General features: G+C 36.4%; 1 protein-coding gene across 2 annotated transcripts in view; it reads left to right on the forward strand.

Moving 5' to 3' along the window:
• The window catches only part of LOC129748101 (protein Star), a 103,230-nt gene extending 86,399 nt beyond the window's left edge, over nucleotides 1-16,831 (forward strand). For both annotated transcript variants that reach the window (XM_055742578.1, XM_055742577.1), the window contains exons 3-5: nucleotides 5,765-6,198; nucleotides 6,261-6,434; nucleotides 15,299-16,831. In XM_055742578.1, the coding sequence (XP_055598553.1) occupies nucleotides 5,765-6,198; nucleotides 6,261-6,434; nucleotides 15,299-15,925 (1,235 nt within the window). In that variant the 3' untranslated portion in view covers nucleotides 15,926-16,831. The remainder of the gene's footprint in view (nucleotides 1-5,764; nucleotides 6,199-6,260; nucleotides 6,435-15,298) is intronic.
• Nucleotides 16,832-17,895: the final 1,064 nt, after the last annotated feature.

The raw sequence follows: 17,895 nt of genomic DNA on the forward strand, positions 1-17,895 counted from the left end.
ACGAAATTTCGAACAGAAAAACCAAAGAAAAAAGGGTACCCCACGAAAAAAAAAACGTATCGGATGTTTATGGGTGTTGTGGCTGTGTACATATTCTTCAAGGAGGAACTTGGTGCACTTTAATAGTGGGAAAAAGAAATCCTTCTTGTCGTTCGTTTGGATATGCGACAAAAGCAGGAAGACGACGGAACAAATTGTCGGGAAATCGCTAGTTGACCCCGTTTTTCACGGGGTTGTTGGCACATTCCCCCTGCTACTGTTGGAAGCAGAAATTCGATCCATCATGTTCGGATAGAATGATTCACAAGAATTTTCAGCTGAAATCCTACAGTTGGTGGTTTCCAAGATTTGGGGGAAAATAAATGATTAAAACCAACATTTAAGTTCAAATCTGAAGTCTCAATACCCAAACCCTCTTGAAACTAAGAACTAAGAATTAACAGCTCTTAGATGAATTAAAAATAAGAACTAAGAACTAAGAACTAAGAACTAAGAACTAAGAACTAAGAACTAAGAACTAAGAACTGAACTGAGAATGAACTTTTTTCGTCTTTTTACCCTCCGATTTTGATTTTAAGATTCTGCACTCAACGAGTTCAAATTTCAAGTTTTATCTCCGGAGAATTCAGCCAGCTTTAATTTTTTTTTAATTTCGTTTTTTTTTTTTGTAAATTTTCAATTAGGAAAAAAGGTACTTTTTGTGAATTGTGAATTGAAAAATCTGTCATCTGGAATCAGTCAGACAGAAAGTCACAAAGTCATAAATCCACAAATTCTGATTGACAGAAAGTCAGAAAAGTATAAATAAAATCAGATTATTAGATTATCAGAAAGATGAGATAATCAGAAATTCAGATAGTCAGAAAAAAACAGAATGATAAAAATGTATGTAAAAAAAAATAGAAAACCATCAATTCTAAGGACAGTGGGAAAAAAAAAAATCAAAAATGAAGTCAGAAAAAACAGAATATCAGAATCAAAATTAGAAAATGAGATAGTAAAAACATAGAAAGGATCTGAACTTCATAAAGTCAAAGTATCAGAAAGTAAGAAAAAGGCAGTTAGTCTGAATATTTAGAACAGCTAGAAAGTCAGAAACTAATTTTAAATTAGAAGTTAGAATCTTTAACTTATTATTTGATCATTTATTGATAAACCAGGATACTAAATCATCAATTTTTAGATTGATATTTCACACTTCCTACTGAAGACATAAGACCGAACACAGAAGACATAAGATAGAAGATAGAAGGCAGAACACAAAAGACAGAAGATAGAAGACAGAAGACAAAAGATAGAAGACAGAAGACAGAACACAAAAGACAGAAGATAGAAGACCAAAAGACATAAGACAGAAATCAGAAAACAGAAGGCAGAAGACAGAAAACAGAAGAAAGAAGACAGAAGACAAAAAAAAGAAGACAGTAGACTAAAGATAGAAAAACAGATAACAGAAGACATAAGACAGAAGAAAGAAGAAAGAAGAAAGAAGAAAGAAGAAAGAAGAAAGAAGAAAGAAGAAAGAAGAAAGAAGAAGAAAGAAGAAGAAAGAAGAAAGAAGAAAGAGAAGAAGAAAGAAGAAAGAAGAAAGAAGAAAGAAGAAAGAAGAAAGAAGAAAGAAGAAAGAAGAGAAAGAGAAGAAAAGAAAGAAAGAAGAAAGAAGAAAGAAGAAAGAAGAAAGAAGAAAGAAGAAAGAAGAAAGAAGAAAGAAGAAGAAGAAAGAAGAAAGAAGAAAGAAAGAAGAAGAAGAAGAAGAAGAAAGAAGAAAGAAGAAAGAAGAAAGAAGAAAGAAGAAAGAAGAAAGAAGAAAGAAGAAAGAAGAAAGAAGAAAGAAGAAAGAAGAAAGAAGAAAGAAAACAGAAGACAGAGAAGAAAACTGAAGACAAAAGACAGAAGTCAGAAGACTGAAGACAGAAGAGCGGAAGACAGAAGGCAGAAGATAGAAGACAGAAGACAGAAGACAGAAGACAGAAGACAGAAGACAAAATACAGAAGACAGAAGACAGAAGATAGAAGGCAGACGACAGAAAAAAGAAGACCGTGGACTGAAGACAGAAAACAGAAGATAGATGATAGAAGACAGAAGATAGAGGATAGAATACAGAAGATAGAAGATAGAAGATAGAAGATAGAAGATAGAAGATAGAAGATAGAAGATAGAAGATAGAAGATAGAAGATAGAAGATAGAAGATAGAAGATAGAAGATAGAAGATAGAAGATAGAAGATAGAAGATAGAAGATAGAAGATAGAAGATAGAAGATAGAAGATAGAAGATAGAAGATAGAAGATAGAAGATAGAAGATAGAAGATAGAAGATAGAAGATAGAAGATAGAAGATAGAAGATAGAAGATAGAAGATAGAAGTTAGAAGATAGAAAGCAGAACACAAAAGACAGAAGATAAAAAGACAGAAGACAGAAGATAGAAGACAGAACATAGAAGGCAGAAGATAGAAGACAGAATATTGAAGAAAGAAGATAGAAGGCAGAACACAAAAGACAGCAGATAGAAGACAGAAGACAGAAGATAGAAGGCAGATCACAAAAGACAGAAGATAGAAGACTGAAGACAGAAGACAGAAGATAGAAGACAGAAGACAGATGATAGAAGACAGAAGATAGAAGGCAGAACACAAAATTCAGAAGATAGAAGACAGAAGACAGAAAACAGAAGACAGAAGATAGAAGACTGAAGATAAAAGACAGAAGACAGAAGACAGAAGACAGAAGACTGAAGACAGAAGACGGAAGACAGAAGGCAGAAGATAGAAGACAGAAGACAGAAGACAGAAGACAGAAGTCAGAAGACAGAAGACAGAAGACAGAAGACAGAAGACAGAAGACAGAAGACAGAAGACAGAAGACAGAAGACAGAAGACAGAAGACAGAAGACAGAAGATAGAAGACAGAAGACAGAAGATAGAAGACAGAAGGCAGAACACCAAAGTCAGAAGATAGAAGACAGAAAACAGAAGACAGAAGATAGAAGACTGAAGACAAAAGACAGAAGTCAGAAGACTGAAGACAGAAGACGGAAGACAGAAGGCAGAAGATAGAAGACAGAAGACAGAAGTCAGAAGACAGAAGACAGAAGACAGAAGACAGAAGACAGAAGACAGAAGACAGAAGACAGAAGACAGAAAACAGAAGATAGAAGATAGAAGACAGAAGACAGAAGACAGGAGACTGAAGACAGAAAACAGAAGACAGAAGATAGAAGACTGAAGACAAAAGACAGAAGACAGAAGACAGAAGACTGAAGACAGAAGACGGAAGACAGAAGGCAGAAGATAGAAGACAGAAGACAGAAGACAGAAGTCAGAAGACAGAAGACAGAAGACAGAAGACAGAAGACAGAAGACAGAAGACAGAAGACAGAAGACAGAAGACAGAAGACAGAAGACAGAAGACAGAAGACAGAAGACAGAAGACAGAAGACAGAAGACAGAAGACAGAAGATAGAAGACAGAAGACAGAAGACAGAAGATAGAAGACAGAAGGCAGAACACCAAAGTCAGAAGATAGAAGACAGAAAACAGAAGACAGAAGATAGAAGACTGAAGACAAAAGACAGAAGTCAGAAGACTGAAGACAGAAGACGGAAGACAGAAGGCAGAAGATAGAAGACAGAAGACAGAAGACAGAAGACAGAAGACAGAAGACAGAAGACAGAAGACAGAAGACAGAAGACAGAAGACAGAAGACAGAAGACAGAAAACAGAAGATAGAAGATAGAAGACAGAAGACAGAAGACAGGAGACTGAAGACAGAAGACAGAAGGTAGAAGACAGAAGATAGAAGACAGAAGACAGAAGACAGAAGACAGAAGATAGAAGACAGAAGACAGAAGACAGAAGACAGAAGACAGAAGACAGAAGACAGAAGACAGAAGACAGAAAACAGAAGATAGAAGATAGAAGACAGAAGACAGAAGACAGAAGACAGAAGACAGAAGACAGAAGACAGAAGACAGAAGACAGAAGACAGAAGACAGAAAACAGAAGATAGAAGACAGAAGACAGAAGACAGAAGACAGAAGACAGAAGACAGAAGACAGAAGACAGAAGACAGAAGACAGAAGACAGAAGACAGGAGACTGAAGACAGAAGATAGGAAGATAGAAGACAGAAGATAGAAGACAGAAGACAGAAGACAGAAGACAGAAGACAGAAGACAAAAGACAGAAGACAGAAGACAGAAGACAGAAGACAGAAGACAGAAGACAGAAGACAGAAAACAATGACAAGGAAGACAGAATACAGTTGAAAGAATAAAATGAGAGAAGACAGAAGTAAGAAGTCAGGAGACAGAAGACAGAAGATAGCAATTAGAAGACAGAAGACCGAAGACAGAAGACAGAAAACAGAAAACAGAAGACAAAACAAGAAAAACAGAATACAGTTCATTGAAGAAAATTATAGAAGACAGAAGTAAGAAGTCAGAAGACAGAAGACAGAAGATAGCAGACAGAAGACAGAAAAAGAAGTCAAAAGACAGAAGACGGAAGACAGAAGACAGAAGACAGAAGACAGAAGACAGAAGACAGAAGACAGAAGACAGAAGACAGAAGACAGAAGACAGAAGACAGAAGACAGAAGACAGAAGACAGAAGACAGAAGACAGAAGACAGAAGACAGAAGACAGAAGACAGAAGACAGAAGACAGAAGACAGAAGACAGAAGACAGAAGACAGAAGACAGAAGACAGAAGACAGAAGACAGAAGACAGAAGACAGAAGACAGAAGACAGAAGACAGAAGACAGAAGACAGAAGACAGAAGACAGAAGACAGAAGACAGAAGACAGAAGACAAAAGACAAAAGACAAAAGACAAAAGACAGAAGATAGAAAACAGAAAACAGGAAACAGATGACAGAAGACAGAATACAGAAGACAGAAGACAGAAGACAGTTCTGATAGTCTGCTAGTTCAAGTTCTGATAAGGTTCAATATTTTTTTGTTTTTAATTTTCAAAAGCGTTCTTTTTTGTTAATCCCAAAGAATAAGATCTTAAATAAACATCGATTTTTTTAGGAGTTTAAAATTCAAATTCAATGTCAAGGCTTATTCTAAAATAACGATTTTAATTCCTTGACTTTTTTTACACCGTTGTCAATTCATATAATCATGATTGGTTGCAATTCGATTCATTATTAACATTTATATTCTAAAGGAAAGAATTCAACATAGGTAGCTACTTAATTCCGACTATTTATCGAATCTTGATCAACGCTCAAGATTACTGACCGGCTAGCTGGCGAGGGCAGAAAATGTTACACGAAACGGTTGTCGTTAATTTGATAAATTATTCCGTCTAACCTAGAAAAGCAACCGGCGAGCATTTTACTATCGGGTGCCACAAGGAGTAAACAGTTGGTTGGGTACTCCTAGATTATGTTTTCAAAAGGTGGTATTATTTTCTAATCGCGAGCATAAAGTTTTCATTATTTTGTGGCTCTCTACCTTTTGCGAGCGGCATCATAAATCGAACTGTGCGAGCTAAATTTGTATGGTAATTTTTTTTAGCACCTTTGGCACCGATTTGATTGTTCAATCCAGAATAACATTAATTCAGCATCCACGCTGCTTAATGTCAACGAACGCGTGAGGCTCGGAATTGATGGCCCGGTCACACGAAAGCCATAATTGAGTTTCTCGAAATTTACCACAGAGCCCACGTGACCGACCCGATTCGGTCTTCGCCCCCTACTTTTGAATCGATTTTTTTTTTCTAATCGCCTTCCTTTTAAATTGTTTCTTCCAGAAATCCGGCATCAGCAGTTCCGATTGAATATGTCCCGCGACTACGACCTGCTCGGGGTCCCTCAGGATAATCCAGCCCTCGTCAAGTACGTCCGGGATATCCACATGAAAAAGTACCCGATGACGTTTATGCGGAACGCTCCGGCTCCGGTTGAGCATCTGAACTTCACCAATCGGCACGAACTGACCCCGGAGATGGCCCAGTTCATCTCCAAACTGCTGGGGAACAAGCGCTTCGGGACGTTCTTCCAATCGCTGACCGGAATCAGTGATTCGATGATGACGGCGCCCTGGCTGGCGGAAACCATGAACTGGGGCGGCTACCTGGTGGAACCGGACCCACGCAAGTACTTCTCGCTGCGGAAGCAGAACGCCTTCCGGGACAACGTGCAGGTCATCCATGCGTGCCTTTCGCCGAACACCTATCCCAAAGAGGTGATTTAGATGAAATTATTTCTGATTGTAAGAGACTCTAAAACCATATTTATAATTTGTAGGTGACGTTACATCATGACGACGATAGTGAGGTGAGGATCAACAGTGTGTTGGATGAGGAAACGGAATGGTTCCATCCGCGGGTCAAGTGCTTTCCGGTGTACACACTGATGTTGGCCGTCAACAGGACCTCGATTGATCTGCTCAGTCTTGGCTGTCAGGGACAGGAATTGCAGGTAAGATTGGGATTTTCCTCTTTTTGGAAAATGATCTCAAAGGACGATTATTCCATTGGTATTTGAATTCTGATATTGAGTCCTAGTCCTGACGTTTGTATAGGGGGCTTCACATATGCGAAAGTTCAATACACGAGCTCTTCCCGCGAGCACTCATATTAGCCGTCATGAAAACGGCCTTTTGGGATTCCAGCCCATAAATCAGGATGGACGTACTTTTTTTTAAGGTTTCATAAATGACACATTACCATACTTGTGGAATTCGTGTCTTTTTGGAGATTTACAGTGATTTAAAGATATTACATTTTTTTAGAAATTCGAAAAGTGTTTTTTCCGTATGATCTTTATTTTTTCAAAATATTGAACACAGATTCCTTCATGTTGAATTCCTCGAGAGCTTCCTTATATCCTTGACAGTCAATCAGAATATGCTGCACTGTAGTTTGAACTCCGCAAAACTGGTATATCGGTGTAAAAGTTTTTTTCAAACAGATGAGCATGTGTCAGTAGACTGAGTCGATTTAGAGTCATTTTTGAATTTCTCAAACCCTAGGGTCTAAAAAGCTTCGTTTTGGTTCAAAACTCATCCATGTTTTTTTTTTGAAGAAATTCTTAAGCAATGTTTTCATGAGTAAATTTGGACTTTATGTCTGTATGGGAAAATTTAATATTTTGTTCTAAAAAATCAACATCATTTTTGTTTTTGTGAAACCGAGACTGGCAATGCGTTTTGTGCCATGTTAAAAATTCTTTAAAGGAAATTTTCTGGTGAAAAACTTTGTCGAAGACAATAACTTCGTATATTATTAGGCAAAAAAGTTATTAGCTGTTGAATAGGGGTATGCCTTAAAGCATATCAATCAATCAATTCAACTGATATCACTGCTAGTGTCTCTCGTGGTATTGAATGACTACTTTTCAAGGAATACTTCTATAAGGACAAGCAGTGATGTCAGGTGAATTGATTGTTTTTTAATGCCAAAAGACATGTCCCTTTTCTACAGCTAATAACTTTTCTTTCTCATTATATACGAAGTTACGGTCTTGGACAAAGTTGTTCAGCAAAAAATTCCTTTAAAGAATTCATAAATTGGCACAAAGGCTCAGTTATACAAAACAAACAAAAATAATGTTGATTTTTAGAACAAAATATTCAATTTTCACATACAAACATAAAAGGTAAAACTTACTCATGTTACCTACAAATTCTGGTAACAATCATGGATTTGTTTTGAACCAAATGTTTTTAAGACCGCATGGTTTGAGAAATTATAAAAAAAGACCCCAAATCGACTCAATCTAATGTGTCTAGTTGGTCCAATACGTTTTCTTGCCGAACGGACAAAATTTGTTTTTACATGTGATTGCTGCTAAAAAAAATTGTCCGTTCGGCACGTGTGCATTCACGTGACGGTCGAACCATCCATAATTAACTGTATCGAAAAATGTAGTGCCTCCTCTATTGGGTACTACTTCTTCAATACAGTTGATTGGTGTTAGACAAAGAATTTAGTAAGTGGCCAAGCTTCTACTCCAGCATTTTGTTCTGATCTTATATCCGTCTTTCATTTCAACCCTTTAACCCTCACCGATAAAGCCGCAAAATAATTTCATAAAACAAATTCATGGTGATTTCTCTTCTTAAAATAAAAAAAAATCGTTCAGTGGCTTTCTTCGCAATTCGAATTCCTAGTTGAGTCTCTGGGCCAGTAAGAGCCGAAATAGATCCGGATTCAGCTAGAACAGATTCCACGGGACTTGTACGAAAGGCTCCAGACGGCTTCGTTGTATGTCGGTGCAAGCATCTAGTCCATTGTATCGATATTACAGCTAGTAAGAGCTACTCCGTACAGTAGTTTTGAAACAAAAAAAGAGTTCCCAACCGGTAGGAGGGATTTGGTTTCTTTTTAGTTGATAACCTAGCATCATCAAGATTCTAATACGAATAGAGCGGTTTTGTTTAAGAAATACATAGTGCTCAGGAAAGCTAATTTTATAGTCAAACTTCATTTCTAATATTCTCATATTTTCCAATTAGTTTGATTGATCTGCCACGTTTTCTGTATTTTAGCCTACATACATGCATTAGTTTTGATTTGTGTGGAAACTTCGGGGTACTTCGTTTCTCGCATGTTGTAGACGAGATAACGATCATTTTGCGAATACCTTAAAAGTTCTATTTTCCAAGGTAGCTACATAAAATTTTGAGCATACGACCTCTTATTCTCAAATGTCTCAACGTGTTCAAAATGTGCATCCTGATCGTAGTGTCGAATGCCTTCGAAATGTCGAGAGACACTAGCTCCATATGAAAGCACGAAAAGCGTGTTGACGACGATCCAACCGACAAGTGAGTTCAAAAATAAGACGGCGGTTTATCGTTCGTTCGAATATTTTTCCCATACAGCTGAGAAGCGTTCGTCCAGTTTAGGAATTGCGACCACAATGCAGTGGCGCCAGGATGACGAAAACTGTTCCGTTTTCCAGATTCGATTAAGGAGTGTATCGAAAATAAGTTATAAACACATTTTTTTTTCATTGTATTGATTTGATTGATGATTCAAACAAAGAAACAGTTCGGAAGTGTTTTAAAAGGCTTATTTTTACAGTTTATAAAGAAATACAAGTAAAAAAGTAATTATTGGTATTCTCAGACTTTCGACTTGACACGTTTCATTAGGTTTTTTACAGCTGATTGATCACACTTCTTGGCCGCAGCATTCCAATTTTTCTTGAAAACCGCCATGGTCCTGTTGGCCTTACCATCCTTCTTGAAAACTCTCTTGACAATGGGTGGTATGAAAAAAACTTAGTATTTGCTTTTGCTAAACTGAATCGAGCAGTCGAGCAGTCGCTTAAAGCAATTGCTTCGGTTGTTATGAATAAAGTTTTTTTTGACAGCTGTTTTCTCAGTCAGGAGCTTTTACTTTTAGAACAAGCTAGTTTGGTATGAATAAAGCTCAAATCTGAAGCAATTGCTCGACAAATCTCATAGCAATTGCTTTATTTTCTAAGCATGCTCGGTAGCAGACTTTTCCAATAAAAAATTCTTTAATAACGTCATGAACTTATCAAATTAGCAATATTTCACTTCAAAACAATTCAAAAAGATATTTTCAACATGGATAAAGAAAAGTCGAAGTGATACCCCAACTTTTTTCATATTCCTGTCGTTGTATAAAATCATTCGTCTAAGATGACAATAAACAAATCAATTAGTAAATATTTCAAATAAAAAAAAATCCGGCTATAGTGGAAGAAGTCCCAATTGGCTCAAAGTAAGAAATAAATTGTAATAATTTAAAACATTATACAGATCTCTCATTTTTATATAATTTTTTATAATCCTAAGATTTGAAAAAAAAAATTTAAATTAAAATGCGCGCCTATTGCCTATTTTTTTTATACATCGGATTATCCCGATCCGAATACATGTGGGAGAGCTTATGATAAATAATAAAGTTAGGCCATTTTTTGTTTGACAATATTCGAATATTTTTCTTTAAACATCAACATACGAGCATGCATTAACAAAAAAATCCGGTCGTTCTTACACGCACCACCCGCTTCGTCGACTTCAAGGCTACTTTAGCCGTACTTTTCAATTTTCTGATCGTCTTCTTTCATTTTACTTTAGAAAACTTCAGACTCTGCTGGTTGGATAGCTCTATTTTTCGAAGCAAAAGCTATGTTCTAAGACTTTAGTACACATCCGCTAAGCAAATGTTTATTCATACCAAACTAAGCAAATGCTTTGGACTTTTGCTTTGATTGATTTCGAGCTAAGTAAAAGCTACCGAAGCAATTGCTAAACCTTATTCATACCACTAAATAGCCCAATATCGTTCTATGGGGCGAAGCTGGGGGCAGTTTGGTGGGTTAATATCTTTCTCAACGAAATCGTTATCCTCAAATCATCTAAGAGTGGATTTGGCGTAGTGGGCTGACGCCAAATCCGGCCAGAATAATGGTGGTGTCGTATGTTTCTTATATAGTGGCAGCAACCTTTTCTGCAAACACTCCTTTTGGTAGATATCGGCATTTATTGTTATTTTGTAAAGAAACTTGCCGACTTCAATCCGCAGGAGCAGATTGCCTGCCACACAAACACTTTCTGGCCAAATTTTTCCACCTCAATCGACTTCTCGTGCTCACTCACATCCTCCTCAATAGCTACAGTGTAGAATTGTGGTCCCGGAAGAGTACTGGAATCCTCTTTTATATAAATTTCATCGTCCATGAGAATGCACGCATCTGGTTTCTGCAAAATCCGATGATACAGCTTCCGGGCTTATGTCTTCAGGTTGTTCCGCTTCTTGATCCGCTGTACCATTCCGATCAATGTCTCAGCTTTTTTCGCCAAATCCCGTATGGACATCGATCGATTTCGGTTGATGAGGTTGATTACCTTACGGTCCAGATTTGGGTCAGATGGTCCTGGTTTTCTGCCTCTTGCTGGCAAATTATCAAACGTAGAGTGTTCCCCGAACTTTTAGATGATGGATTTTACGCTCGCCGGATAAATGCCGAAACGTTTTGCCACTTCATTCATCGAGATTCCCTGTTCTCGCATCCAAGTGTCCAACACACGAATTTTAACTTCTTTTTTAATTTGAGACATTTAGGGAGAAACGAATGTTTCAAACGTAAACAAAGCGTTGGTTCACTCGTCATAGATCAAGATGCTACATACAGGTGAGCACAGTTGTGCGCGTTCACGCGTTAGTAGGCCCAAATATGTTAACAATTTATTTTCGATACACTGCTTATCTGAACGAATATTCAAAATTCTGAAATGCCTTGGTAAATGACAATCTTTTGGTTAAACCAACAGTCAGCAAAAATGGAAGGTTGTACCGTTTCTTTTTTCCAACATTTTACAATTTTTCATTTTCTACCGAACTATTTTAGTGATGCAACGAACGATAACTGATAAGTTTTGAAGATATACCGTAAACTGGGGGAACTTTGATTCACTTTTTTCATTCATTATTGAGTGTTTTGGAAAGAGTTGCTTTTTTGTAACACCTTAAAGTTTTGAAACACATACCGAGAAAAGGAGTATAAAACATGATCATTGATTGCAGAATATTTAAACAACATTAGTGGCCACAATTTGTTGCTTATCACATAACCAGATTCCATGTTTCGGGGTAACTTTGATCAGCATGATTTTAACTTATCCCAACGTCTCCGAAAATCTTATTTAGTTGTCATTTTGCAAAGAAGGTGTAAATACATCAATTACAGTATTTTTTTTTCTAAGAGATAAGTGCTTTTTTACGATTTTTTTCAAAAACATTTATAACCGAAAAAAGTACATTGATGTTACACACATTTAGGGGCTAAAATTATAAACACTGCCCTCCCACTATTCCCATTTTTTTTTCCTTCAAACATTACCATTTGATAGGGTTCATAGCCATTTGTCCTAGACAGGCTTACTCTTGAAAATTACTCCTATTTTTAAATATCGAAAATTTACCACAAAATGACTATTAATATTACCTAAAATAAACACATATCTACATAGAAAAAAGTTGAACTTTCACATAGATTGGCCCGTTTGGTTCTACATGCTTGGATGTCATGTCAGGTGTTTGTTTCGAGCCTTCGAAAGTTATTTTAAGACTTTGATTTATCGGCCTAGCGGTGAAAAGTGATGTCCTTTTTAGTAGGGACATCTGAAAATTTGTTTAGAAGCATTACCATCACATATCAAATTTTTGTTCCTCACGAGCCCACTACTATGAAGCGGTAGATACAGATAGAGTTGCATCTACCACCACACATTAGTAGGCTAAGCGCTCATTTTCACCATCTTTCATTTCTTCTAACCTTCTATCCATCTATATAAAAATTTCATAATCTTTAGATGTCCCTACTTAAAAGGACATCACTTTTCACCGCTAGGCTGATAAATCAAAGTAACAAACAAAAATTACCGTGATTAATCTCTTCATAATGTTATTTTAAGATTTCAAAATTACTATCTTACTAAATAGCAGTTGAAACTCAATTTATAGGCATTCGAGCGTAGTAAACAGTCCTCTGATATTTAAACTTTTAACTGAGTTGTTGATGATTATGTGGGAAAATTTCATATTGATCAAAGTTACCCCGGTGATCAAATTTCCTCCAGTTTACGGTATTTATTTTTCTAGGAATTGTGAAAGTTTAACTATGGTGAAATCCGTTTGCTCTTGCCCCGGTGTAATTTAAAGCTATATGCGGCCCGCTTGGTCATCTTAAAAATTATCAAAATAATTTTAAGTCATTAAAAGTTAAACAGTTATCACTTATTTTGGGTACATTGTTCTTTACTGTTGCAATGTTGTATAATAATAAATTATTATTACTATTATTGTTATTCAATAAATTTATAATTAAAATCATTGTAATAAATATTTATGCAGCCAGGGTATCCTCAACATCCTAAGAGATTACCCAATCGATTCCTTTCAAAAAAGCTTCTTCAAAGCTTATAATCTTATTATTTGGAATTTCTATAAATTGTAGAATTCATTTTTTAAGGCGTTGTATCTTTGATACAAAAATATCCTGGCAATATCGGAGTCCTTGATTAAATGAAGGGTAGTTAATTGTTTGAAAACCAGCTGGTTTATCAGTTATGAAAGATCGATTGTACCCAAAATTGATCCACTTAATTATTTCCACCCGCCATATCACCGAAACTAGAAGTGATAGACCGAATCTGTGAAATGTTTTTAATTCAGGGCGCCAAAATCTTACAAAATCAGTTATTTAAACGTAAACACCAAAAATACTGTTCCCCTGTGTAATCGTTACAAACTTTCAGGGTTGAATCAAAGAATTACAGATATTGTTTTTCGAGAAATCAGAATTTTGCTGAGTGATGTCGATGAGAAATCTACACTCAAAATAATTTTCACTTAAAAAATAAGTGACATATGTAGTAAATTCTCGCCATTCGTAATTTCATTTGAATTTTAAGTGATGGGTCAAGTGAATTCACTTAAGTGACCGGTCAAGTGAATTACACTATGACGTTTGAGTGAAATTTATCTGAGTTTCTAAGTATGTTTCTAGGTAATTATCTCTCGCGTTTTTAAATAAAAGAACATTAATAGAACAGCACTACGATTTCAAATACTTACATTACGCTTTCGCCATTTAGGCGAAAGGAAAATTCCATCGTAATCCCAAGGCAGATCGGTTACTGCGGATAGTGCGACTTCTTAATCTTCCCTGCTGCAAACCAGAAAATCTGTCCCGTTCAACCCACAAGCTGAAACATGATAACACCTTTAAATAACTTTTTCTTCGTTTAACACAAACTACCGCCAAAATCGCCTGGTAAAGAACACTGTATGTTTTGTTTTTGTTCACACATTTGATTTTCTGCGTTTTCGGGCTACAAATTTCCATGCAACTCATAATGAACGAGGTTTACCAGTTCCACGATCCTAACTCCCATAATTTGTTGAAAACTTCCAATCTCTCTTTTTCCTTAATGGATACAGAAGAATATCTGCTTATGTGTTAATCCATTGGAATCAACTGTTTAACTGGTCGCTTTTTCCGATAGAATCAACTAACGTTTCCCCTTGGTTTCGTAGCTTTTTTCGCAAGTTGAGTTTCCAGACTGTCTAATTTCGTTGGCATTTTCGGGGTCTTGAGGAATGGCCAGTTGACTTTCCAGAAGTGGACTCATTCTCGTTAGCAACTGCAGCAGCAGCAACTTCTGATTCTCCAAAAGAACCGTGGATGTTTCATTTTTCTTTTTTTGGTCCAATTCTACCATGCCCCTGTTATGTAAATATTCCTTAAAAGACTTAATGTTATTTTTTGTAAAATACCTTCCGACAACAACTGATCTGAAGTTTCAGTTTGTTCCGTGGAATAGTATGTGACATCATGATCAGACATCAAGATCAGAAAAATCTGATTCCCTTGAGCTTTCATCCGAGAGATTTTTCTTAGATATATTTGCCAAAAAATTGTTGTTACGTGCGTTTTGTGTCTGCCTTTTATCCTCACTAGCATAAGCTAAATTTGCCATAAAAAACAATCCTTTTAGAATTTTTCGTTTACATGACATTGAGATTTTTCATGTTTATTAACCTGCCGACGAAGTTTCATCTGAATCTATTTTCATCACTTCTCTTAACTTTATCTGAGGACTTTGGATTATCCTGGTCAGAACCAGTAGAAAATCTTAAAAAGCGGAGCTAGATGATGATTCCATGTTTGTTTTTCCACTACTTGTTTTCAGTGTAAATGATTAATCCTTTGGTGTCAGAAGGATGCAAGTGCACTTGCACCCTTCTGACACCAAACGAAACAGGATTTTCATTAACACGTTATTTTTAAAACAGCTTAAAAACATCGAAATATTATTTTTTTTCGACTTGTGTCTTCTAGTGTTAATCTATGCTTTAAATTTCTAAAAAACAGGTTATCTCAGTTTTGATAAAAAATCACTTGCACCCCTCTGATCCCAAGTGCCTCATATATTTTTTTAAAGTGCCCACCGTAAAATCGGTCTGTAAATAACTTACTCACGCTGCGTTAACTTTTAATTTGCGCATCATAAAAACATATGAAGGTATAAACTAAGCCTTCTCCAAAGGAACATTAGCGAAAAAATCAATCTATAAATTGTTTTGGTGCGATCTTGATCTTCATGAAGCTCTTCATGGTGTTGACCTTGGAAAAACTAATCAATAAAATTGGTTCAATTTTTAGTAAAATTGCACTCATAAAATAAAACCGTCCAAGCCACATTCGTGGCAATTTTGCGAAGGCGGTTTCTTTGTTGTATTTGCCCGGTACTAATCCAAGTGTGCACTTCGTTGCGTTTTTTTTCTCTTCATTTTCAGATCCTCCAAACCATTCCCTTCGATAAGGTGCACGTAAAGGTGATCTCGATCCATCTGGTCCATTACTACGAGGAAGACGAATTCATCATCGACGTGGACGAGTATGTGCAGAACATCACCCGGTTCCTGTTGGGTAAATCGTACAAAATGGTTCGCAGCTACGATCGCAACTTTATCTACCAGTACGTTAGCGTGGGTGGAGCCGGAGGCGGCAGTATCAGCCGGATCAATAGTGTGGCCGAAGGTGCTGGACTGGTGGGTTCCGTCATTGGAGCTGGAAGCGGCCTGGAAGGAAGCGGAAGCTCGGCCGGCATTAGCAGTATTAGTGGTAGCTCTAAATCTTTGAGTAGCAATAAAATTAGCAATAGCGAAAAGAGTGAAGTTATACGGAAGGCTACCGGAACAACCAGTCCACCGGCAGCAGTTTCCACATTGAAACCCCTGGCAGCGATTGCCGTGGAATTGCTAGGCGATGATGGAGCTTCTTCCGGGGCTGCATTCGGTCCAATCAGTGCCGTCAGTACCGAACGTGGTGCGATCGTTGTAGAAGAAAGCAATCAGGACGAGGAGACGGTTGTTGGAACGACGAGCTCCACCAGTTCACCTCCGATGGTCACATCCCTATAACGGACTGTGCCACTTTGAAAGATATGCCGGATTTGTGCTGTAGTATTGCAGCATGTCGAAAATTTTTTTTTATCGAAACAAAGGCTACCAATTCATCATTCCAGAAACGGCTTATACTTTAATGATTTTTTAAAAATATTGCTCTTAAATTTTTGGTGTGTTATGCATTTACAGAAAAAGAAGAACACACACCGACAAATATTTTCCTTTGTAGATAGAACAAAATCAATAATTCCTGATTACGAAAACTAGAGGAAAACGGGTTTATATGTTTCGTTGAAAAGTATCCCAGTTTTTACCCAAAAGCAAAAAAGAATATTCAGATATTCCAAGAAAGCTCTCTCTCTCTTATTTTGTTATTTACAAGTTGAAACAAAAGTTCACTAAACTCACCTACATATATAGCGATTCAACACCAGGATCGAGCTAAGAAAAAGCTAAAGAAACGAAACAAATTATTCATATTTATTGAAACGAACACTACATGCTAGCTTTTAAGTAATCATCAGTTGCTCTCTTAACTATTTTTGAGAAGGTTAGTTTTCCCCCCTTCGCAATCGTTGAATGACGACAGCAGGATCGGTTTCAAATAGCACCAAATTTTACCGTCTAAATTTTGATCGCCGAAGGGCATTGCTCAATAAAACTATCGAACTATAATTTGTAGAACAAATCGTGGATTCGTACCCCTTATTTAGCAAACAACTATTTTGAAACATACAGTTAAAGAAAACTACAAATTTTGATGAAATGAAAAGCAATCAAATATTTTGAAGCATTTATTGGAAGTAACAAGTATCAATTATTTTTGCATATGTATCGAATCGAATCTATTAATATGTATTATTTTTTCTACTTAGCTAGAGCTACATTATTTTACCTAGGATTACGCAATTTACTGTTAAACCGAATTCAAATGTACTGAAAAAAAGTTGTAACTGATAAATGAATTCTTACCAGAGTAAAAAAAAAAAACAAAAGAGTTTTCTTACCTAATTGAATGTAGTTTTATACATTTATTATCTGTTAGTGAGAAAAAAAATCAATCGAATCGAACCGAACAACAAAACAACCGAACGAGTTGAGTTTTTGCCGAGGCAAACAACTCCAGCCTAGGAGACAACAAATAAAAACTGATTATCTTAGTAGGAATTATTACTATTATTATTATTACATTATCAAAATGACACCAATAATTAGAAACACCCGCCCCGTTTTATAACTGATTGAAAACTGCCGGCAGCATCGGTTTGCCCGACAAGTGAAGAAAAGAGGTCTTATCTAAACAAATAGATAGTAATAATGTATGATAAAATTTTAAACAAAAAAACACAGTTTTAAGTTATCTTCACAGAAAGAAAATCCCTGCGAAAATCATATACAACTTGTGTTTTGGTTGTGGTAATTGAACTAACCTTCGCGAAAATCACCCACCCGGAACGGAACTTAACTACACATCGGTGGATGATCATTGGTCATTTTTCAAGTGCAAGAGCACGCATGCAGTAAGTGTTTTTAGGTATTACTTGGGTAGGTAACTACAATTTAATTTCCTCTGAATATGCATGCAACCACAAAAGAGATCATTTCTCGTCAGGTGTGACGATTCTTTTTCCTTTAGCCTTTTTGATCGTTCGTTGATAAGGATTTAGCCGCTGCGATTTGTTGACACCCGAAAAGGATGAGGAACAGTGATATTTAAATTAATTTAAAATATGATGTTTTACTTTCGCTGGGTAAGCTCTATATTTCTCAGTTTTTTTTATTGAAATTTATAGTTTTGATTTTCAGTCAGTACGATAATAATTTAGTTGTCGGGATAGTATTCGTATCTCGTGATTTTAATTATTTTTTCATCAATCAATTCTGAAAATTTCGTCCAACAGATGTTACTGTTTTGTCCAATCCAATTTTTCCAACTTATTCGAGATCAATCCCTGAAGAAAGTTTCATAAGATAAAAACAATTCA

Source organism: Uranotaenia lowii, chromosome 2 (assembly GCF_029784155.1).
Source record: "Uranotaenia lowii strain MFRU-FL chromosome 2, ASM2978415v1, whole genome shotgun sequence".
NCBI lineage: Eukaryota > Metazoa > Arthropoda > Insecta > Diptera > Culicidae > Uranotaenia > Uranotaenia lowii.